This window comes from Neopelma chrysocephalum, unplaced genomic scaffold (assembly GCF_003984885.1).
Source record: "Neopelma chrysocephalum unplaced genomic scaffold, ASM398488v2 Primary Assembly neopelma1_81, whole genome shotgun sequence".
Lineage (NCBI taxonomy): Eukaryota > Metazoa > Chordata > Aves > Passeriformes > Pipridae > Neopelma > Neopelma chrysocephalum.
The window spans coordinates 4,602,836-4,626,671 of record NW_020897743.1 but is presented as its reverse complement, the minus strand read 5'-3'; the positions used below and the strand labels follow the sequence as shown (position 1 = coordinate 4,626,671).

General features: G+C 42.4%; 1 protein-coding gene across 5 annotated transcripts in view; it reads right to left on the bottom strand.

The window, feature by feature from the left end:
• Nucleotides 1-23,836, bottom strand: part of HTR2C (5-hydroxytryptamine receptor 2C) — a 208,002-nt gene that overhangs the window by 2,979 nt on the left and 181,187 nt on the right. For all 5 annotated transcript variants that reach the window (XM_027690566.1, XM_027690567.1, XM_027690564.1 and 2 more), the window contains one exon: nt 7,802-8,002. In XM_027690566.1, coding sequence (XP_027546367.1) covers nt 7,802-8,002 — 201 coding nt within the window. The remainder of the gene's footprint in view (nt 1-7,801; nt 8,003-23,836) is intronic.

Genomic DNA, 23,836 nt, shown 5'->3' with positions numbered 1-23,836 from the left:
ATTATAAATGCCTTCTGTGATTCTAAAATGTGTCTCCTTAGCTCAAGCATTAGTTCTAAGATTTGCTCTTCTCTCTCTCTACGTGCCAGTGTTTATCAGTTTACCCTTGGCAAGGCAGTTGCTTCCCTTCCAATATGTTAACCCCTGTTACCTCTCCTGTGCCAAATCCCTGTGACTGCAAAATCCTTCATCCCATCAAACCATTAAATCATGGGATTTAATCATTAAATCATCATTAAAGACATCATTCTAATGCCTTGGCTCCATCAAACCACAGACATCTGGGAAATGGTGGAAGTTGGATACTGGTAAAGCAGTCTTTACACAAAGATGAAATCTGAATTAAATCAATGGCATTACACTGGGATTACATTTACATGGATAATTTTATGCTTTAGTGCCCTCTGAAACACCCACCCTTTGAAATACTCCAAAATGAATACAAGTTCATTCATGAAGTAGTCATCATTTAGTTTACTGTTACTGCTTTAGCCAAGGGAAATGAGATGAGGCTTTGGGATATCTTCACATACAAAGTGGCATTTATGTGACACCCATAAAGTACATTTGGGAAGAATAACCTGGTTCTGGAATATGATGAATATACAAATCAAGAGCACTGATGGCAGCCTAAAACTCTGCATGAGCATGAGATACCTCAGCATTGATGACAGGCAGTAGGAAGAAAGCAGCAGCAGGAAGAAAGATGCCCTCAGATAAGCTGCCAACACACTTTGATTCAGCTGTCAGCCAGCACCCAGCACTGCTGAATGGGCAGCACTGCCCTCATCTCCAGGGCTTTCTTTCACCTCACACTTCTCCTTTGTAAACTCGTTCTTTAATACATGATTTATCACTGATGCACTGCACAATTGAGCCTGAAAGGGAACTAAGACTGGACACACCTTGGGCAACAGGAACTAACTTGATACCCTCTAAGTAAGTGAGAAGTAACTGTGGAAGGTCTCAAACACCTCAGAAGGGCTTCCTTCATGGGGGATTACTGCAAAAATGCTGCTGCCACAATCCCAAATGCAACAATACCTGCTTGCAGACACAGCTCACACCCTGGCCGTGGTTTCAGTGGGGGTACATTGGTCAGCCCATGCTGTGCTTACCACCAAGCATTCCATGGTGCCTGGGCACGGGTGGGCACAAATGCCTGCCTGATGTGAGCTCAGCTGCTAGAACAGGATGGAGAAGGCATCCAGCTTCACTTGACTCAAGCAACCCACAGTACTAACAAAGCAGTTTTAGATGTTCATAACTTAAAAACTAAGGTCAGTTGGTCAGAGAATGCCAAACTCACTACACCAGTGAGGGTGAGTGTCTAATCAGGCAAGAGGCTCTGAAGCCAACTGCTGCCCACAGCCTTTCTCCTGCACAGCTCTCTGAGCCCCAGTGCAGAGCATTTCATGAGCTTTTGCCCGACACACTCTCCATCAACAAACTTCAGGCTGATTCAGTGAGCTGAGTTCTCCATCCTCAGACACATTTTCCAGTTGTGTCAAATAACTTTCTAACTAAGCTGGCAGCGAAGTCCCCAAGAGAGGCAGGGCTGCTCCAAAAACTTGCATTGTGAAAGTTTTGCAAGCCTATTGCATACCACAGAGTTTGCTCTTCAGAGCAAACTTGGTCCTCTTGTTTGGTATTTGAGCAGTGCCCAGGGCAACTGGTTTTGCCCCAGCAAGAAGAGACAACAGCCACCATCAGCCAGCCAAGAACCAGATCCCTGCTTGACTCAACACTGGGAGCTCTGTGCACCTTCTGCCAGGCAGCAGCTTGAGCAGGATATCCCTTTTCACCACACCAGAGAAAATGGATGTGATTTTTTCCATCCTCTCTCCTCTTTTAGCTTCTGTCTGACAGAGCAGCAGGAAGCAAGACAGAGAGAGATCCCCCAGATTACAAATCCAATTACAACTGTTGTCCTAACTGCTTCTTGTCAGCTTTAAAGATGTCCTTAAGCCAGCAGAACGATTCACCAAATGGGGCTGAGATGATGCTGTGGACTCAGAGCAACAGATGCTCTTTACAGATTCTCAATTAATAAAACAAAACCCAAACGACTAGAAATACGTGTTTGTAAAACGTGTACTCGCTGCAGAGAAAAAGCTGGCTAAAAAGTCCAAACTGACATTCCCAGGATTTAGACTTAAATGAAAAACAATACAGGTTTTGTGTTTAATACCTTGTTTTCTGCAATGAAAGCCCATGAGATTGATAGAGATTACTGAAGAGATGTGGTCTTTGATGGTTATTTCCACTAAGAAAGGGAGTAAGTTCCATTCTCCTGCAAGAAGATATTTCCTCCAGGGACAACCACCTCACTAAGGAAAACAGGGATCTGATGATGCAGGTGGACTTTGGATCTCAGTGCCATCCTCCTGGCGGTTACAGACAATTTAAAAGAAAAAAGCAGAGAGAAATCTGTGTGCCAAACAAGTCTATGGCTGCCACAGATGCAGTCTACACTGCAAACCCAAGAACACTGGGAAACACTGCATGTTCAAATACATATCTTTAACCTCATATTTAAACAAATATAAACCAAAATAAACTTTGTATTTAAACTAAAACAAATCTGTTTGGTTTCTTAACAGAAGCATCTCACAAAGTGCCTGCACATTTCCCTGATTCAGACAGTGAGTAGTAAACCCCAACAGCCCCCTGACTTGCACTGTGTAAAAAAAGGCACTGGGGTCAGAAAGCAAAGCTCTTCAGATGAAAATCAAAGAATGTGCTGAAGTGTTCAAAACCATTAATGCCTTTCATTACTAATGTTGCAACAAGGCGCCTTCAGGGCTGGATTAAGTCTAGTTTTTTGTAACCATTCTAATAAAGCAACAGTGCCTGCCTTGTATCGGTTTGAAGTCAAATATAAAGGGGCTAAACTTTGAAGGATCTCCCTGCGCACAGCAAGCACAACTGCAAACAGATGAATGTCATTACTGACTGTGCCTGAACAAGCTGTTGACCTTTGCTTAAGCCTTGGGAGAGCACTGAACAACCCAGATGGAAAACCAGCAAAAAACCACTGTAGGACAGAAGAATTAAATTATTTTCCCACCTGCCCTTCCATTTTGCTAAATTACTTCTCTTGGTTTGCTCAGCCACATCTTTCCAGTGGTACATTAGACCACACACAGAGCCCGTCTGCGTGGTGGGACAGGTTTGAGCGAAGCCCCCGGAACACATTTTGACCTTCCATTTGTTGCCTTCTTCATTAGCAGTGTTTTTGCCTTTTTTTTTTTTTGCCATGGCACATGTCCAAATGTTTGTGTGCTAAGCAGGGCCTGAAACCTGGAAAGAAATTTCTGTGTGTGTGTTCCTGTCCCAAAATGCAGTCTCTCAGCTACCACCCGGCAGGGAACTGAGGGTGCTCAGGAGAAAACACTTCTCATCAGCACATGTGCCATGGAAATGCCTGGCTGAGAAAATCACTGATCCCAGAGACACAATGATGGGCAGAAATGCAGATCACAACCCTAAACATACTCTGAAACCATGACCCAAGGGAGGCTACGTGAGTTACTCCAGTCACCCTTTACCTCCATGCAGTCTGCTCCTAGTCTGTAAGGAGACTACAACTCCTTTTATATCAGTAGTGCCACTCCAAGCACGTTCCTCAAACTGAGGATTATCTCCAGTGAGGCAGGGGAAGGCTTAATTTGTACCTGGAGGCTCTTTAAGGACATCATTAGGACAGCTTTCATGCATGAGGCTGCTCAGCTGTGTGAGAGAACACCCAGGGCAGAAACAAAACACTGTTAGACATAAGATCACTTAATCTGAGATGAGCATTTACTGATCCTCACAGCACATGTCTTTCATATTTCTATAAATAGATCACCTCAATAAAACAATGTAGTAGTATGAAAGTTAAATGGGGATGTAAATTACTTTTTAAGCATGAATAGTTTATTTTATACACAAAACCCTCAGTACCTACCTGAAATCAGAATTACAATATCGTTGGTGAGTCAGAGAAAGAATGAAAATGTTTTCAAACACACACAAAAAGACATGTGGGGTCTGCTTATGGCATTGATACAAAGAGCAGAATTTAAAGGATGGCCTTATCTCAGCCACTTATCAAGTAAATTAAATTTACATTGTTACTGAGGATGTAAAACTGTGAGCTGGAAAATTGGTAGCATGTGTAATTTCGGCGCTCTCTAGTAAATGACCAAACCTTGAACTTCCTGGGAAGCTGAGGGAAAAACTCTTCTGTGCTAGCAGGCATACAGCTGGACCACAAGAAACTTCAGAATTAAAATGGTTTACCTCTTTTCATATCAATGTGTGTGCATCTCCACATATTTTGTTTAATTTAATATTACCCAGTTAACAGTCTTTCCTGTATGACATGGTGTGCACTTAGGGTTTGAGTAGTTCCTCATCACTCCTCCTGAGCACTGCAGGGGGGTCTCCACTCACTGCCAGAGTGGCCCAAAGCCACTCAGAGCAGGATAGAGGGAATCTGGTGGGATGGTCAAGTCCACGTGTTAACTTTGTGAAAAATTTGAAACTGTGCAAAGTCTGAAATCTTGAAACAATGCCAAGATTCTGCCAGCAAGCTCACGCCTAAAATTGATTTTCAATATTTCTGTTGCCTACATTTCTGTTTCCAGCCTCGGCACAGTGCTATCTATCACAAAACTCATTTTTACAAGCCCAGCCCTCCACAGCACCCACTTTTTCTCTAACTGAGCACAAAAATCTTGCTCAAGTTACATTTGCTAAAGCACAGGACAACTGGCTGTGATGTACTTAAATCTGGAACAAAGAGGACTTGGAAAAGACCCATTCGTAAAGAAATTGTCAACAGACCAGAGGACTCTGTTATGTTCCCCTACTTAAAAACCTAATCATAGGTTTAGGCTTGTGCAACTTGCCAAATTTGTAGCTCAATGAGCAAAGAACCTCTTTTATATTTTGCTGCCAGCATTAACATTTCAGAAAAATGGAATGCAAAAGCTACTAAATTAAGATAAATTACATGCTTTTCCCTTCTTATTCTGAATTCTGATTCAGAAACTGAATTCAGGATTCTTTACATGGAATGCATTTACAAGTCTCTTCAGCTGAAGCAGTGTTTATCCAAACTGACCATCCTGCACTTAAGTGCTGCTTTGAATTTGCTCCTTAATCACACACAGAAATGGACAAATTTTTTTCTGATACTTAATACTGAAGTGAGGATTTACTTAACCTATTTCATCCCCTTGAAAATAGCACGGGATTTCATCAGGCCTTTCCTAGTTAGGAGTTGGAAAACAGCAGCAATACACTTTGGGTAAGTTTTCTTTCATTCCATGCTCAGTTTATTCCTGTGTCTGGCACATTTCTAAATTCATTTATGAGGTAAATATAGTTATGCTAAAATAAGGCAGATACATACCAAGAGTACTTTTCTTTCTCCATTTAATGCAACCTCCTGGAGAAAGCCTGAGTAAATGAGTGAACCCTATCATATGCACTGGGGAGGGTGGAAATCCAACCACACTTCAGTGCCCTGAACAGTCTCTCTGGCGAGTATTGATTCTGCCTGTATCCTCGAAAAAAGGGATGCAGCCAAAGACTCTCCTGGGCCAGCTTGTCTGCATCAAAGAGAACCAACAAAACCTAAACAAGGCCTAGACATGCTTTACACCCTCACAGCTGTGATCCCAACACAGGAGGGCAATTCCAACACAGGTACAGCTGCAATGTGTCTCCCTAGCCTGGGGAGGGAAGTGCTAAGAGCTTTGTGCACTGCAGACACCTCACTGAGCAACTGCTCACAGCTTCTTCCTGAAGACCTTTGGATGCTGGGGAATAACTGCAACATCCATTGCCTTATGGAGGGCTGACAAACTATGTGCCCACAAAAGAAAAGTGCCATTCAATCTTCTTTCCAAGCTATGTCTTTTAGCCTTCATTATTTCACCAGTTTCACATCCTATGATAAATGCATAGCTGTTAAACATCTCCCCAGAAAGCTGGGCAGAGGTGAAGTGTTGGCACTCTACAGCAACACAAAATCACCTTACCTAGCCTGGCTTAAGTACTTTTTTCTCTGGGGTACAGTAGAGTCCATAATGTGCCTATTTTCCATCATCACGAACCCAATCCCCACCAAAAAACTCCAGGAACAGATAGGTCTATGGCGGTCTTTACATCTGTTTGGTCAGGCACCAGATTCTCTTACAAGTCTGCTTACTCAGCAAACCATGCATGAAGTACTTCATTCCTTTCACCCATACTCCAAACCACAGCTTGGTACTCAAGGCACTAATGCAGGCAGCCACCTCCAGCACTAGCCAAAATTTCCAAGGGTATGACTCCAACATCTAAGAGAGCACAGGCAGAAATCTGCAAGACAGCTGCAAAAATGGAAACAGAAGCCTTATTGTCCAGGTTTTGCAATGTATTACTTAATGCTGCTGATGGATTTATACATCTCTGCTGGGGGGATGTCTATCAGCTGCTCCCTCTGCCTTACATGGAACATGGAATTCTGTGCTGATCCTGGACGGTCTGCGCAAATCAAGCCCAAGCATCCCACACATGAAGTTGTTCACAGCTCATGTGCTGAATTCAATTGGTCTCTTTTCCATGCCAAATAGACAGCACAGAGAGCGTAAAAGAATAATAATTTAAAAAAAAATCTTAAATGAATTGATTAAACCCAATCCAATTTCACTGTGGATTGTATTACCTAGAGGAAATGAAGCAGGCTTGTGACACATGAAAATTTGTTTTTAATAGGTATTCTTGTTATATAAGTGAGGAGAGAACGTATATTTCCCCTAATATTTTTTTGCTTTTTTCATAGCCTTTTTCCAAGGCAAGCTTCCCCAAAAAATGGTCCCTGCAGCACCCATACAACCAGTATCATATTCCACTTCTAAAGCAGGCAAAAACTCAAGAGAAATTCAAGCACCTGAAACATGCTTTTCCTTGCAGTACAGTACTGATAGCAAGGAACGCTTTGTAAAATAAAAATTAAATGTTAAATCTTTGTAAGACTGCATTTTACTCAAGCACAGAAGGCAATACAACAGATGGAAATGGTCATGCAATTCTGACCCTGCCTCAAATGTCTCTTTCCTGAAGCACATTGAAAGAGTTCCAATAAAACTGTTTTTCTTCACATAATTCCTGATATTACAAAGCCATCTTGGTATCATTTTGCCTTTTCTTCCTATTTTACTGCTGCTTTATTTACTGCTTTTTATCAAAGTGATACAAACGCGTCTTCTTCTACGCCTGCTCCTCATTTACTATGATTTCAAACTTGCTAGCTCAGTACTAGCAGCAATCCAGCTGTGGCAGAGCACAATACAGGCTATAAAGGCTGTGCAAGAGCAGTAAATACCTCGCTGATAGCCTGCCTTCAATTCCGTGCTGCTTCACTTAAACCATTACCAAAACTTGAGAGGGTTTAACTGCGGCGACTGCAGCGCAGTTTGTGCTGGCTGGGTTTTCCTCCCAGAGCCTTTGCTAACGCTGCTTTCTGCTTTGTTTACACAGCAGTTTTACAAGCACCGTTTGCCTGTGTTACTGGAATGGAAAGTGGTGGTGGTGGTGCTCCGAAAAATGACAGCTTGCTTTGGTCACTGACCAGCTGTAAGGAAAGGCTTCTATTTTCCTGGTAATCGGTTATTGTATTCAAACATGCAGGCCAGGCAAATTAATTTGAGCATCCTCTTTAAAAAAAAAAAAAAGAAAAAAAAACAACCAACCCTAAACGAAAATTGGAGTAACACTATCATTCATTCAGACACGGTTTAAGATCGTGAGCCGCATTGCTTACCTATGGATATGGTCCAAACTGCAGCAATTTTCATAATGGCCTTGGTGCGGGAATTGAAGCGGCTGTGCTCAATGGGATTGCGTATTGCTACGTACCGATCAAGAGAGATGGCACAGAGATGCATAATAGATGCAGTTGAAAAGAGCACATCTAGGGAAATCCATATAGGGCACAACTGTTTAGGCAAAGGCCAAGCATAATCTGAAACATAGAGAGAAAAGAAATGAAAGGAAAAAAGGAAAAGGAAATGATTTGGGGAGCTAGGCCGTCATTTCTGAGAAACCGTCAGGGTGTTTTAACTCTGCGACACCAGTTAAGGGGCACGTGCATGAGGAGGGGACAAGAAACCCCTCACAGGACCTCTCCACAGGCAGTCCCTGGCCCTGGACACTCCATAAACCCGCGGCCAGTTCCCACACATCTGATTTCTGTGAGCAGTACCTAAACGGCAATGCCCTCAAGTGACCACTGTTAGCTCTGTTTTCTTCTCTCTTAACCTTTCCGCCGTATCTTTAGAAAATCAAATATTACATTCCTTTGTTACTGCCTCATCACGTTCTTTTCATGGGTTGCAAAGCGCTTTGTGGTGTTAACTCCACTCAGATCCTTTCTGAGGCTCCCTTGATCTGTACGTCTCAGCTTCTGTCTGCTGAGGAGAAAAGCAGCAGGCAGTTCTTCTGCACAGCCTAACACAGCTACATGACACTACTCCACCTTTTCTCCCCAGGCAGAGGAACACTCGCCTCCTTACAGAGCAGCTGGGATTGAGTGGCTGAAATTTGAAAGCTGTTTTGAAGGTAGACAGAGCAGAGCGTTATTCTTTAGAGAAACAAGTGTGCCAGTAAACAGAACAGACTAGATAGTCTGACAGCAGCTGGCACGCAGCTCATTTGGGTGCCTGCACTTATTAAACTGTTCATTCAGTGCTGAAGTACAGCTTGAGAGCAAAAATGACCCAGAAAGATCCTCAAGGGGGAGTGATATTTAAATTAAAACTCAGAAAAAAAATTGATTTGTGAATGATAACCCCATGTCAATGCCCAGAATGGATTGTTTGAGATCAATAACAGAGCCCTGCCAAGCTCTGGGCTTCTTAGGAAAACAAATCAAGAGTATCTATAGCAGCTGAAAACATGAGAGACTTTATAATAGTTGAATAATGAGATATTCTTGTGTCTTCATTCAGAACGTGGATATCTAAAGCAATCTTGAAGTTTACCCCAAGGATCAGAATCATCACTCTGCAGAATCAATGTTATATTAAGAATCGTGCAGCTCCATCCCACTGATCTTGAATGGAAAAGATGAAACATTAGTCTCAGAAATCATATTTTGAAACAAATTACCCAACCAAGAGAGACCCAGGATACCATTATGCAGAAGCCTGAGATGAACTGAACCAGAGTAAATTATTATGAAATGTCCCAGAGAAGCCCAGGAACCTTTCACAAAGAGCACAGCAGAACGAGATGGACACATTAGTTCATTTTACCAGTAGGAAACCCACAGATGAAGTGCTAAGTACTCACCAAACCCACACAAGACCCCAGCTCTGGGGAGATAAGCCATTCATTTCAGCAAGTTTGCACCACTTCTACTAAAAGGACTGTAAGTGGACTGAACTCCACAGCAACAAGCATTTAAGAGGTCCCTAGTGAAGGGAAATAAGTAAAGCACTTTGTGGCTGGAGCATCTTTATTTAAAAGACAGCTCTGCTGTACAAATGAATTGAGCTTGGTTAAATTATGACTCAGCCCCTCTATGACACTACGCTCAAACTTCACCTCCTGCTCATGTTCACACTTTGCAATTGCTTAGGACATCATTGCCATCAGCCTGCAACTGAGCTCAGAGCTCCAGCTAAGCACACCTCAGATATGCTGGGTCTTTAATGATGCCTCAGTGAATGCCCCAGGGAAGAACAAGTCTGAAATCCTACAAGTGGCAGCCGCACTCCCTGCGCAGCCCCAGGCTCTTGCTGCCAGCCCATGCTAAAGTACATTCAGCACATTTTATACCTCACTACTTCTCCTCTGCATTGCCAGAGCCAGCTTTCTGCTACAGGCTGAAATGAGCCATGAGCACAAAGCCCCTGAGTGTGTCCTGATGGAGGAAGAGATCCCTGGCAATGTGTGCGGGGTGATCATGACTGTGCAGCAGCCTCTGCATCGGGGAATGGTGGCATGGATGGCTACTCCCCACATCACACAGACAGGCAGGAAATCTCCAGTGTCTCCAGAAAGAGATGCCAGGCCTCCAGGCTTCCCATGCGTGGGAGCATCTCCAATCTGATCCATGGCACCGCAGTGGGTACAATCTTATCCCTGACATTTGCTAGACCTGGGAGAGGTTTCTACAGCAACCACCTTTTCAGCATTATTGAATGATGAATGGCCTCTCTTACTTCTTCTTTTGAGCAACCCAAATGCTTCCCGTGTCCCCCTGGAACAACTTCTGCTATTGATGTGAACCAGGCACAGCACTGCAACCAAAAAAACCAGGAGAAGCAAAAGCAACAGTAAATATTCACGCCCACGGTGTCACCTGCTGTCAACCCTGGCACTGCAGGAACCAGCAGATCCAGGTAACACTGCCTAGAGTTACTGCCCAGGCAACCTGTCAGGATGTTTTTGAAGATAAAGGTGATACTAGAGCTCTCCTAATGCCTAATCCTTTTAGTTCTTACTGTCCCAGAGCACTCTGTTACACTTCCAGCTGAAAAGCCAGTTATAGGAGGAGACATTTTGCTTTCTCAGGAAGTTTCCTAAAATGATCTGCAATAATAAAACGTCACTCCGGAAATTTGTAGAATGGCAGCTTGTAACACACCACTATACCTTGATAGGAAGGGCATAATATATACTCTACCTCAAAATGTAATTATTTTTAAGTAAGAATGGTGTGTGCACTTGAAAAACACCTACACAGCCTACGAAGCCAGGAATTTGTAAAAAATGAAAAACAGATTTATTCTAATTCTGTTTTGAATAAATGTACAAAACGTAAGAAATGTGCCCTGTGACTGTGCCAAGATGCAAACAAGGATTAAAAAATATTCTGTTAACAATGTTATACCTTTAAAGCAACCTTATCCCTAGAAACTCTCTATCTGCAGAACGTAACAGTTCTCTAATTTGTTCTATTTTCTCTCATTTCACAGACAAAGAATAGCAATTACCATATATTTAGAAGAGCAGATGACTGAGTGAAGTGAATTCTTGGACCCCAGCACTTCTAAGACATAGCGATTGCATTTCCAATAGAAATCATGTATTTCAGTCCCAATTTGGCTCCAGACAGAACAAAACACCTGGGTAAGCAAAACCCAAATTTTTTGCAAGAAACTCTGATTTTTACCTTGAAATAATCTGTGCCCTTAAAATCATATACTTAATGCACTGGCTGGTAGGCCAGATAGGAGAGTGCTGAAGGGAACTAGGTGAATCCAGCAGATCAGAACAGAAGTTTGTATTTCCTTACCCAGCATGTAATCAAACTGCAGGGTTTTTGCCTCCAGACATTTTGTGAACGCCAGAAGTTTACACTGGACAAATTCACAGAGAAAAGCATAGAGCAATGATATTACTTTTAGGTCAGTGTTGGCTTCTGGCTCTGGTCAGAATAAAACACAGTGTATAAAATCCAGGCAGGACACTTCTGCAGAATATTGCCTCAGCCTCCAATGCTGAGTAGCATCTCATGGAATCAGAGTTCTTCCCAGGACACATGGAACAAACACTCATATTTAACCAAGAGTCATGGTCCCTAGGTGGGATTTCATCTCCTGCCCTGGGATGAAAAAGCAAACCACAGTTCCTGTGTGTCACTGAACAGCTGAGACGAACACAAAGTGTTGGCAACAAAATACAGAAAATCAGAGACGTTTTGGCAAAGTCACAGAGCATCTTTGTGTGTAGATAATTTCCTGTCGGATAAGAGGTTCCTTACATGTTTTGTGCTTTCCATCAGGAAAGATGGCAGCTATGAAATTGGATTGCTTTTGTTAGAGGTTTAATGCATGTGGGTTAAAAGTGTTGCTTAACACTGTTATTATGGTGTTGTGCTCTTCACTGCATGAGAGTCAAAATTACCAGACACTGTAGCAGCAGATGACTGAATAATCCAAAACACATCAAATGGAATCAAAATTAATTATGTCAAATGGTAAAACAGAATTGCTCCAGATTGTAGGAGAATGACTGAACTGGAAAAAAATAATAATTAAAAAATGTCTGTTGCTTGTACAAATTAAGTACTGTAATGCAATCTGCTCCAGTATATCTCCTGGGAACATGTAGTGTAACACCTAGGACAAATCTAGCAACAAAATACCTGCTTACACCACAATAAAGCAAAGAATTATGTAAAATTTATCCCTGTAGCTTCAGGAGTTATTAATGGGAAACTCACAGTAAGCTGCATCAATCGTCTCTTTTCTAACCACGAGGATGAATTTGGAAAAGTTTCAAAACACTGTTGTGTGCTGTGGAATAAAGCCTACCCTTGCCCACTGCTAAAAGTCTTTTTACCACCACTCCACCGCTGATGCAACTTAAGTATTTTACACCAACCAGAATTTCCAGTGTTCACTTTAAAGTTTCATGGCTGCCACAGCCTCTACAAAAATAGAAAGCAATTACACACAGTTTTAACATTACTGCATTGCATTATTCCCAAGGGAACGAAAGAATTTAAATTATTCTCTTCTCTCTCGCTCTCTTATCTAGGAAGTAAAGAATTTCTTAGCTTTACTCTTACTGATCTGGTATTTCAGGCTATGTTATCTCTTTTCTGCTAGTTTGTTTCTTCAGATTTACATAGACAAATGACTCTGTGTCACCCTGAGAGTCACACAACCAAGGGTGCTGAAAAACTCCATCATGCCCAAGAAGTACAGGATGTCTTGCTTGACCCCCTGCAGTCCTCAGTGGTTGTCAGTACATCCACAGAGGGGCCCAAGCAAGTGCCGCCAAGCCTCCTGGCCAGAGGAGCAACTGGTCTCAAGGGCAGCACTGGCAATGCTGTTTGATTTTATCATCAATAGAGCGGAATTTAATGTCTTTTCTGACATATTGAACTCCTGGGCACTGAGTTACATGAGAAATTGAGTTTAAGTTTCTAACCTGCATTTTCTATAGGAAAAAAAGGCTATCCTAATGCTCTCTGAATCCCTTAAATAGAACATATTCTAGCACAGCCAAGCACAGAGACATAAGCTACACACAAAGAATGATGATGACTTTTAGAGCAGGACTGTATCCTTGAATGCTGCCCGTTCAAAAAGGCTTGAGAGACCCAGGGGGTGCCCAGCAGAGGATGGGCTTTTAGGTGATGGGATGGCTGAGAGGATGGAAGAGACCACCAAGTAAGAAAAGGAGGTGACCCTGTGTCCAGACACAGTGTTGGAGGGACCCCTGCTGGCATCCTACGCTTGACTGAAACCTCTGCGAAGAGAAGATGCTGCTTTGCCTCGGTGCAACAGCACACACAGGAGGTACTTTGGAGTCTCTGCCACTGATCACACCCAGCTGGGCCACACCACCATTCCTGAGCTTTGGATTTCCTTGGAGCTGTTAGTTTTTCCCCTCTGGGAGCTGCCAGCACGGCACAGGTGGGGCAGGGAGCAGCAGGCAATGGGCATGGAACAGTGTGGTCTCCTTCAGAAACCCCTCACCACTGAGGGAAACCCCAGACAAGCTGAATGGGCCTCCAAAGGTCTTTTGCATCTTTTCTCACAAGTTACAGTGATTAATTGATGTGACTGCCCTTTATTGCAAATTAAACAATTGCACTCACTATGCTGTTATGAGATTTTCCTTTCTATCCGGTATTGACTTGAGACCTTGACAGGAAGTATAACAAAGAAGGAAATGTAAAGCTAGGACAGATATAATTATCTGATCTAGGGAAAGGTTCCTTGAATATCATTTAAGTAATATTTTAAATGCAAGGAGCCAGTTTTTTACATTATATACTTAAAAGACCCTGCTAATAAAATGGGACATTTGCTAAGAGGAAAACACAGAGAACCCTGTTGGCATCCCAAAGGCAGCATCTCTTCTGTTAGAGAACTACAAAATTATTCTGGTGTGATCTGTCATTCCAGGAATCCATATGTTACATTCATCTTTTCATTTATTGGTGGAGACTAAAATTATATTAGGAGCCAGAGGAAAATTTTCTAGGCTCAATAATGTTCTCTTCTCACAGCTTAAGCATCTTTAGCTGCATCTGGAATTTTTATATTGAGTGATATGGACAGTTAAGGGAGCAATGGTACAATTAATTGAATTGTATCACTAAGTTCTTATAAAGGGCTCCTTGCAGTATTTTGATTCCAACAGAGATACGATCTCTTCACTCAACTCCTAGATACAAGTTCTTCATAATACTTTATCTAAATGAAACCACAGTCTAATAAAATATTCACAGCAGTAAACGTTTTCTTTGTAGTGATGTCCTGTCTGCCACCACAGCATCAGGACAGTGGCCTCTCCTTTAATTTCCTTCATGCCAGTTATGGATCAGCTTCCACCAGTTATTTAGACAGCTAATGAAACAACAGTTGAAGGAACACCCCACTGGAAAGTAAGTCCACGAGCAAACACAGACCTCACACTAATACCTTCTAAATGTAAACATATAAATATTTTCCAAAAAACTGTTTCATAACAAAGTGCACAGACATGTGACAACAACAGGTGGTTTTCCCTAGTTCTGATGAAATTGAAAAAGATCCATTATCACAAGAAATTGCTGCCAAAACATACAGATCATTTGAGGAAACTACAATTCAGAACCAAAAGTGATGTGGCATTATTCAATTACAGCTGGCTGCTGAGCCAGAATTCATCTGCTTGAACCCAGAGTTTGTAAGTGTAGACTATGCCTTGATCCTAGGACTGGCTCTGGGCTAGTGAGAGGACAAAAAACCATACAGAAGGCATTTTTTTAGGTATTTGGATTTATTTCAGCATAACTCAGTGGCAATTCAGATGCCTGTGCTACCCTGACAGCTGTCTGGGAACCTACCTGGGATTAATCCTCTTTCTCAGCTCAGGTTCCCCCCGGCAATGCAGCTGAACAAGCTGGCCTCTGAATTCTGATAAAATGTCTGATTTCAGAGAGAGATATGATAAGGATTTCTTTCATTTCATATAAAGGGTTCCACATTCAGAGAACACAGGTCTGTCATCTTTAACCAGCCAACGGTTGTACTCAATATTCCAGGAAAATGATTAATTTAATAAGAACTCACTTATTTACTCTAAACCAACTTCTGCCAAGTGTTAGCTTTGAGCAGACAGATGCAGATGTTTTCAGGACTCTGGTTAGTCTGCTATACCTGGCACGTCCTGTCAGTATTTTTTCCCCATTTTTTCATTGTTTTGTGCCTCATTCAGCACATCTCTACACCTGCACCAGTCCTGTGCCAAAGCAAAGTGCAACCCACGCTCAAGTGCTTTGGTGAATTTAGGTATAGCAGAGTAGTTCAGTGAATCAGCTCCACTGATTTATTAGGGACAGTGGGTTAATGGTCTGGCTGCACTTCATGCCACTGTTAGTCACAGGTTGCTTGTCTGAAGAGGTCAAAAGCCAGTACAAGCAGTTGGTGAAACTGGTAAAAAGGGCAAGAAACCACTTCAGCCAAGGGAAATGAGCTACATTTTGGTCATGCCCACAGATGTTTATTTCCATGTCTGATATTTCTCACTGCAGAGGACTTGCAAAACACATTCCCTATTTAGCTTCCTCCAAACCGACATGCGTCTCTGATTCTTCATGACTATACAGGTAGAAATGCCAGTGTGAGGGTGCTCCACAGGAGCCACTGTGAAAAGCAATTATTTGGGGGTTGCTAAGAAGCCTAGAAATTCTGGTCCTCATCCTTGAGGGCCATCTACTGTCCTCCTGTCACTGCATACCTTAGATGCACACCTCCCACTCGCAAGGCACTGCTGCCACCGTGCCCAAACCACTCCTGACCAAGAACAGACACACTTTTCATTGCAGCAGAAATGTCGGACTGGGGTTCATAAAACTGGAAATTTTCACTGAAAGGTGATGGAACAGCACCTTCAGTGACTTTCTCAAGGGAATACTTTGCTAATGAACACAGTTACAGAAGCAGTAATCTCAAGGAAATCTCTGAACATGTGAGCAAGTACCACTTCTTTAGGAGTTTGATGGCCACCATGTGCCAGCTCAGCATAGTAATTTGTGCACGTGCAGCCTGCCTCAATTAAAAGGCAGCACAATGAAGAATCACTGACATCCCCTGAAAAAGGAGTGGAGGAGAGTCCATCCAGTATGTAAACAAGATACAGATATTTAATTAAATAACTCTAATAGCAATCTAGAGAATGCATATATTGCTAACTAGTTCCATACTCTTTAGGAACAACATGCTGAACTGTGCAAGTATGCAAATCAAGCCCAGTTTGTACCCAGAAATGTACAATTATCCACTTGGATTTTTGAGGTGTGACCCAGACTAACACTTAAGAGAATTTTTGCTGTTAACTGTCTTTTAACTGAGGAACAGGACGTAGAAATGAGAGAAAGCAAACAAGTGCAGCAAAACTAGACCACATTACTTAACTAGTTGAGCTTTTCTCAAATTTTGCACAATACTTGAAAAATAATATTTCAGTAGCCTCTATCTTCCAGCACAATATTTCAAAGTCTGAAGTCAACCTTAATTACCCAGCTGTCCTTCCTCACTTCTTCCCCCTGTTACCCTATAACACTTGGATGTTTCCTCATTTTGACATACCATGGGAACCCAGGAGGCTCCTTTCACGGGTCTGAAAAATAATTTTCCACAGCAGGGCTAGGACTGGAAGCTTTATTGGCTGATGAACTGGATAGCCTGGTGCCTGCCAGGAAGCTCATTTCTCTCAGCAGCACAGGAGGCTTTCCTGGACAGCCCAGACACCCGCAGGACATGGGTGCATGAGCAGAGAGCCCCTGCTGTGATCTGTTCCACTTCCACCATGGCAACAAAGTGCGAATGTTGAAGGCTCATGTTTCATGGAAGGTCTCTGCGGGGAGTATGCACAGAATCACGGCCTGGGGATGCCTCTGCATTAAACCTTGGAGGGAAGAAGGCTTGCAGCCTTCACCTTGGCATTGTTGCAGTGCTTCTCCCTTTTCCCACCTGCTGAGGCCTGCGGGATAACTCTGCCCGCAGCCCAGGAGGAGCCAGTGCTACGGCTCAGACTCAATTCCTGGCCCTCCCGTAGGATTTTTCATTCAGACTGCCCGGGAACCAACCTCCCATCAGGGTATGATACTCAAAGAAGACTGGCTTGTCCCCAGCCCCCTTGCCATGAACACCCTGTCACAAGCATCCAAAGGAACCCTGGGAAAGCAGGGTTTTGGGAAGGTTGTGGTTGGAGCTGCACTGTCTGTCTGGAGAAGCACAGGAGCTCCTCTGTTCCCGCTCACCCCGTGCCTGCAGGCAGAGCTGAGACACCCCCACCAACCTGTGCAAAATCACTCCTTTACTCCAGGGCAACCAGTTTGTTATTCAGTGTGACAGCCCCTCATGTAAAACCACATGATAAAATCTTAAGGATCTGCATTACTGTAAGCATTTTGTGCACAAGTTGTTACTAATGAAAACTTCTCACTGCTAACAGAGTCTACTATAACAGACCTAAAGCTGGAATACGATTTAACCAGAGATTATGGTGCTTTCCTGCTATAACACTTACAGCCTATAAAATGCCCAATTGTTGTCAAACTGTTGCATGAGGACACGTAAGAGCCAACTGAGCACAGTTTTCCTTACAGATCCAAAGATTTAGAAACACCTCAGGCTCTGCTAACACATGTACCTTCATCCTCACATCCTGGAATTCAGGGCGACATCCCTCAGCCAAAAAGAAAACAAACAGGCAGCAACACCAATCCTGCCTGACCTCCTGACCCTCTCTGACAAACCATGCAGATACATAGTTTTGAATACTGAGAAGGTCTGTGTTGAAAACAGCAGTGTAGGACAAGGTGATCCCATTCCCCATAACAATTTTGTGGCAAGTGGACCATATTCCTGGTGGGAAACATCAGAGACAAAGTGAAACCTGACACATGACCACCACTACCAGTTGTACTCCTTTGAGTTCTGCACAGAAATTGTAGGCCTATCGTGAGTTCCATTAACATGAAGTAGAAGTTTAATTTAACATGGATAAATGAAGCGTGGGCGTACAGATATATTAGAAAGAATACTATTACCCAGAAAATTATAGTGGTCTCATGAGGTGGTAAAGGAAACTAAAGAAATTATATTTAGTTAAGTTATACCATTGGTTTTTTTGATAGACTTGCTTTTGCCTCGTAATCAAGTGCAACATTATTTTATTATTGTGGTTATACTATTATTACAGTGTAATCTTGCACTTGATTACAAATCATAACCGGTGATAACTACAATAATAAAATAATCTGTTAACATAATAATCTAGCAAAACATAATAAAATAAGAGCTGTGCATCAGGCACAGCATCACCGGCTGGAGGAGGGAGGGGATTGTCCTGCTCTGCTCTGTGCTGGTGTGGCCTCACCTTGAATGCTGGGGGCAGTTCTGGTGCCACAAGAAGAGGAGACTGAGGAGAGACCTCATTGGGATCTGCAGCTTCCTCACGAGGGGAAGAAGAGGGGCAGGCATTGATCTCTCTGGTGACCCATGACAGGACCCAAGGGAAGGGCCTGAAGTTGTCAGGGGAGGTTTGGGTTGGATATTGGGAAAAGGTTCTTCATCCAGAGGGTGGTTGGGCACTGGAACAGGTTCCCCAGGGGAGTGGTCACAGCATCAAGCCTGACAGAGTTCAAGAAGTCTTTGGATAACACTCTCAGGAACATGGTGGAATTCTTGGGGCTGTCCTGTGCAGGGACAAGAGTTGGACTTCACTGATCCCTTTCATCTCAGGGTATTCTACAATTCTAAGTGTTGTCATAAATATATCAAGTACAAATAAGTGTTATGAGTGCTGTAGTAGAACTAGTTACTCCCAAGATACAAGGGGTACCTATCCCAATATGGACTAGAAAAAGCTTGAAAAAATCATTACACAAAGTAGATAAAGTAAGACACATAAAAGGTGTATTTAAAGGACTTCATCTCAGAAGTTGTTTTTCAGAACATTCAGGACTAAAGCATAAACATAAGGGCAGAGCTCTGCTGCCTCCTAAAACCAGCCATCAATATTCATGGGTGTCAGACATGCATTTACAGCCTTCTGCATCCCAGTGGGTGCCAAATAGGTAGGTAAAAGCCTGTCACACAATTTCCATATCTCAACAACACCAAGACCTTTCTGTACAGCTGCTGCCTCTGATTGGGGATGAAAATAGACATTTATAAAGACAAGCAAAACACCCCAAACATACCAAAAATAAACACATTGCGAAACAAATTGTACGTCAGAAGATGGAAATGTATTGGTCAGAATAACAACTGGTCTGTCCCGATAACTCCAGCACAGCTGGAGGAGTGAGCCTCCTGCCAACCTGTCAACAGGAATAGAAATCAACCACCCAAAAAATAGCCAAGAATCAACAGAACCTTATCAACCATCCTGCCTTGCCCATAAAATCTCACACCTAAGAGCTGATAGAGGAACCAGGCATTTCACGTTTGTATATCACCCATTGAACTTTCTAGTCCTGAACCCTTTTCATCTAGGAAGCAAGACAGCATCTTGGAGGAGAGATTCACTCACTGAACCCACTGCTGTCACTCTCCTTATTAGACTGCCTGAAGGAATGGTAAAGATTTCCAGCAATAAAACTTACTACAAGCAGAAAACAAGGATGCTGGAAAAATGGAATATATATTTGAAACTAACGCATGAAACCAAAATGTTGATATAGCACATGTTGGTAATCACAGCCTAGGCTCCATGACAGGCTCGTGCACAAATTCCCCTCATCTCATTAGCATCTTTAGTGATAATTTTGGCAGAACAGCCAGTTGTCCATTCAGAAAATGGTTGTATTCCATCAACGAGGCAGCATGGAAATAAGTGCAAGGCAGAGCAATTGGCCCGTGGCCCCTCTTCCATCAATGTAATTTCCATTTAATTTCCATGCAAGCAGATGAATCACATCAGAGCCTCTTTCCCAGCATGTGTTGATGAAACACAAAGTAGGAACTTAATGCTATTCTTACTGTTAGGTCTCAGGGAAGCGAAGTAACCTACGAGGGTATTTGTGCATAATTTAAAGAATATTAGACAACTCTAGAACCAGAATTACAAGGGATGTATCATGTGAATTGGAGAGAGACATTAAAATAATAATTTGCTGAGCAGAGTTTAATTATATCAATTCAACAGATGGATGGGAAAGGAAGTAGAAGAAAAAGTTGAGTTAATCCTGAGTTAATTGACCCAATCCTGGAAATATTCATAATTCAAAATAATTTCCTACATTGATGTATTTGTCTTACAGTATATCCAAATGCTTTTCAGAGATTTCACCTTGCTTCTCTGTATTTCTTTCCATCTGGTGTAAAGCAGCTGTCTATATATGCATTGGCCTGCATAATGGCAGTGATTTTTTCTGTGCTTTTGAGCTCAAAGGATGAGTTGCCCCATTACCTGCATCTGTTCTAAAAATGCAGCAGTCTGTTCATGAGGTCTTGGTATGTGGCCATCACTCAGGTTAAGCCCTTAAGGCAAGAAATTACTATATTATTGTATTAATCACATAAAGAATATGAACGTTACCACACACTAGAAATAATACTTATTTTCACAAAATGCTGCCCATAACACAGTGCAGTAAAAGCCCTAAATATGATAGAGTGTACACAAATACACCAAACAGCAAAATTCTGACATGAGGCATCCACCTGCATCCAACAACAAACTTCCTGAGGGACAAGAGGAAATGGCCTCAAGTTGCACCAGAGGTGGTTTAGATTGGATATCAGGAAACATTTCTTCACTGAAAGGGTGGTCAAGCATTGGAACAGGCTGCCCAGGGAAGTGATGGAGTCACTGTCCCTGGAAGCATCCAAAAGACATGTAGATGTGGTGTTTAGGGACGTGGTTTAGTGGTGGACCTGGCAGTGTCAGGTTAATGGTTTGGCTCGATGATCTTAGAAGTCTTTCCCAATCTTAAAGGTTCTATGAACACAAGACATAATTTCCAAACAGAGCAGGGCTGAAAGAGTTTTTCAATTCCATGTTAAGTCAAGACAGAGCACAGAAATACAGGTGACCATCCTTGGAGTCCTTCTGCATTCCCCTTACGTTCCCCACCACCTGCAGCTGCAGCCAGCACAGGAAAATGAGCCATATGTTAATGCTTACAACAGACTGCAGGCAGGACCATTCCTGGAAATTGTGACTGCTCCCTGACAGGTGCTGAGGAACTCTCTGGTTCCTCAGCCCAGTTTCAATCTGCTGAGGTCAGCAAGAAGGTCTGGCAAGTGCTCAGCATGAGACAATAGGTCCTAGATATTTGGTGGAAGCGTTGTTAGATTTAGCTGCAGGAACCCTCTAGGAAGGGAAAGAGGGTGTTTGTGGGTGAGAGAAAACAGAAGTAAAAGTAATGGGGTGTTTAGGATGGGCAGAGTGGAGGAAGCCATTGAGATGCACTCCCTCTGCCACATCTCAGGCCAGGCTGCCATGCTCACATCTGTGTTTTAAACTGTAGGTCACAAATACGATGCTTTTAAATGGACAATATTTTATTTCCCACTTCCCTAAGTTAATGTTTGGGTAAAGATTAGGAGGAGTTGTTATATCCTTTCTGCTCTGCTATTCTGTGGAATTTACTATTCCTCTCTCTTTTTTCCCATTTTTTCCCTTTCCATTTTCTTCCTCTCTCTTTTTTTTTTGTGTTTGTTTGTTTGTTTGTTTGTTTTTGAAATCACAATGTTTACAAAAATCAACAGAAGTAAATGGCAGACCACAGGCATCTCCCTTGCTCACTGAGCAGATGCTGCTGCCGGAGCACCAGGTGTGGTTGGGGAGGTGGTGCACTTTTTAACTGGATCTTTCTCCAGATGGGCAACAGACTGTGAGAGAGAGGGAGACCTGAGCCAGCTGATCTCAGGTGAGTTTGGCAAAGGGGCGTCCAGGCTGGGACCAGCACCCCTATCTAAGATAAAGTCCCTGTAAAAAGCTATCACAGGTAAACCTGTACGTCCAATGACATGGACTAAAATGAACTCATTTTTGACAAAATGACTGCAATTCTGGTTAAATCCTTTCTCACGATTTTAAAATTATAAGAATAGGGGAGTAAACATACCTAAGGAAGACTCTGGGTGGCTGTGTCTCACATGGCTCCAGTGTCTGCTGTTATTCCTTTCAGATGAGGCTAAATCTGTCTGTGGGAAACATATTACCTATCTTCATTTTACTTCTTATCTCCATGATCTGCCTGGCACCTTTATAAAGCCCCAGATTTATCTCTGAAACAGTTTATCATCATAGGGTCTTTCTTTTTATGTGTAACAATTCCGCTTTTCTCATTATCTTGTATCAATTTCTGGATTGCCACAAAGCATGCAAGTTTATATTTCTTTTCGACTAAACTCATAAAAGTTAATTACAATGAGGCAATGCACTTACAAAGCTACTACTGGATCTAACAGGCTACTGTCATAGAAAGTAAATAAAGATTCATGCTTTTTAAAGCACATTTAGCTTCACTGATCTGGAAGCAAATTGGGCATGAGAAGATTGCACTGACAGCATTAAAACTGCTGCTGTATTTAAATTGAAATCAGTAAAACAGACATCTATAAAACAGAAATGTAACTCTATACACTCCAGGTTTTTGGGGACTTTATGCTCCTGTGAGTTTTAAAACCTGTTGCAAAAATTTTTAGTAAGAGGATGAGATAAAAACTATAATTGGATCTAAATTTTCATTTGTGCTAAATAACAACATTTTAATGTGTGCCATTCAAAGTTATTCTAATGAGTCATTCTTGAAAATAAAAGATTTATTTTGGATGGGCAATTCTCAATTTCACTGGGCAGGCAAGACACGCTCATCCAATTTAATGCCTAAAATATGAAAAACAGCTCCCTGATTGGATGCAGAACACAAGCTGTGGGTAAACTAGAAAAATATAAGGCCATATGTTCAACTAGTGTAAATAGGAATTAATCCATCCTCCAGAGTGTTTTAACATTTCCCTTCACCTCTCAGGAGCAGGCAGGGCAAAGGTGGACTCTGCTGGGCTCTCCTGCCACATTTGTAGAGGAAACATCCTCACTGACATACCAGGGGGACAGTTTACATGGCTTGTGCTTACCTGGAACTGTTTCCATGGTGGTTTGGGGGTGACACCACGTTTCCAGCTGAGCTGTGGAGCTGCTAATGGTGCGAAAAACTTGCCTCCACTTACCAAGAGCACACCAAGGCTTTGTTACAGAAACCTGCCCTGCAGTCTGCTCTCACTGCCAATTAGCTTCTGGCTTTATTTCAAATCACAGCCTTAAATAGTAGAGAGATGATGGGCTTGACCCACTGATGGCTTCTTGAGTCCTGGTAGAGCTGTAAGAGGGGAAATTCTGACAACTGGATAAATCTGCAAAGGGGAAGCAGCCCAGTTTATCAGCTTTTGAAGGAAAGTTTCAAAGCACAGTGGCTTCTTACAAAGTACGAAGGTGCATGGAGGCCTTGGTTTTTTTCACACTGCAGTGTTAGGATTTTCTATTTAAAAACTGCTTATTTCAAAAAAGTTCAGGGTTTTGATTTTGTAATAAGTTGCTCAGAGATTTGTCCTGGCTTTCTGTTGCTTTCCACTGAAATACAGAGATCCTGGCCTCAGCATCCCAGCAGAAGGCTGAGCTAAAAGGAAAGAGGCTCTGGAAGATGTAAGATATGACTGCAGCAGCTCAGTGTCTTACTAATACTTGGTGGTAAACAACAGGACACAGCAAGTCTGAAAGTTCTTTTCACTCCTGCATTCCTGTGGGATCAGGAAACTCCTCTTGTGATTTTTGTGATTTCATATTCCTACTTGAATTGTGTTGCCCAGCACAGTATTTTTCTAAGGTG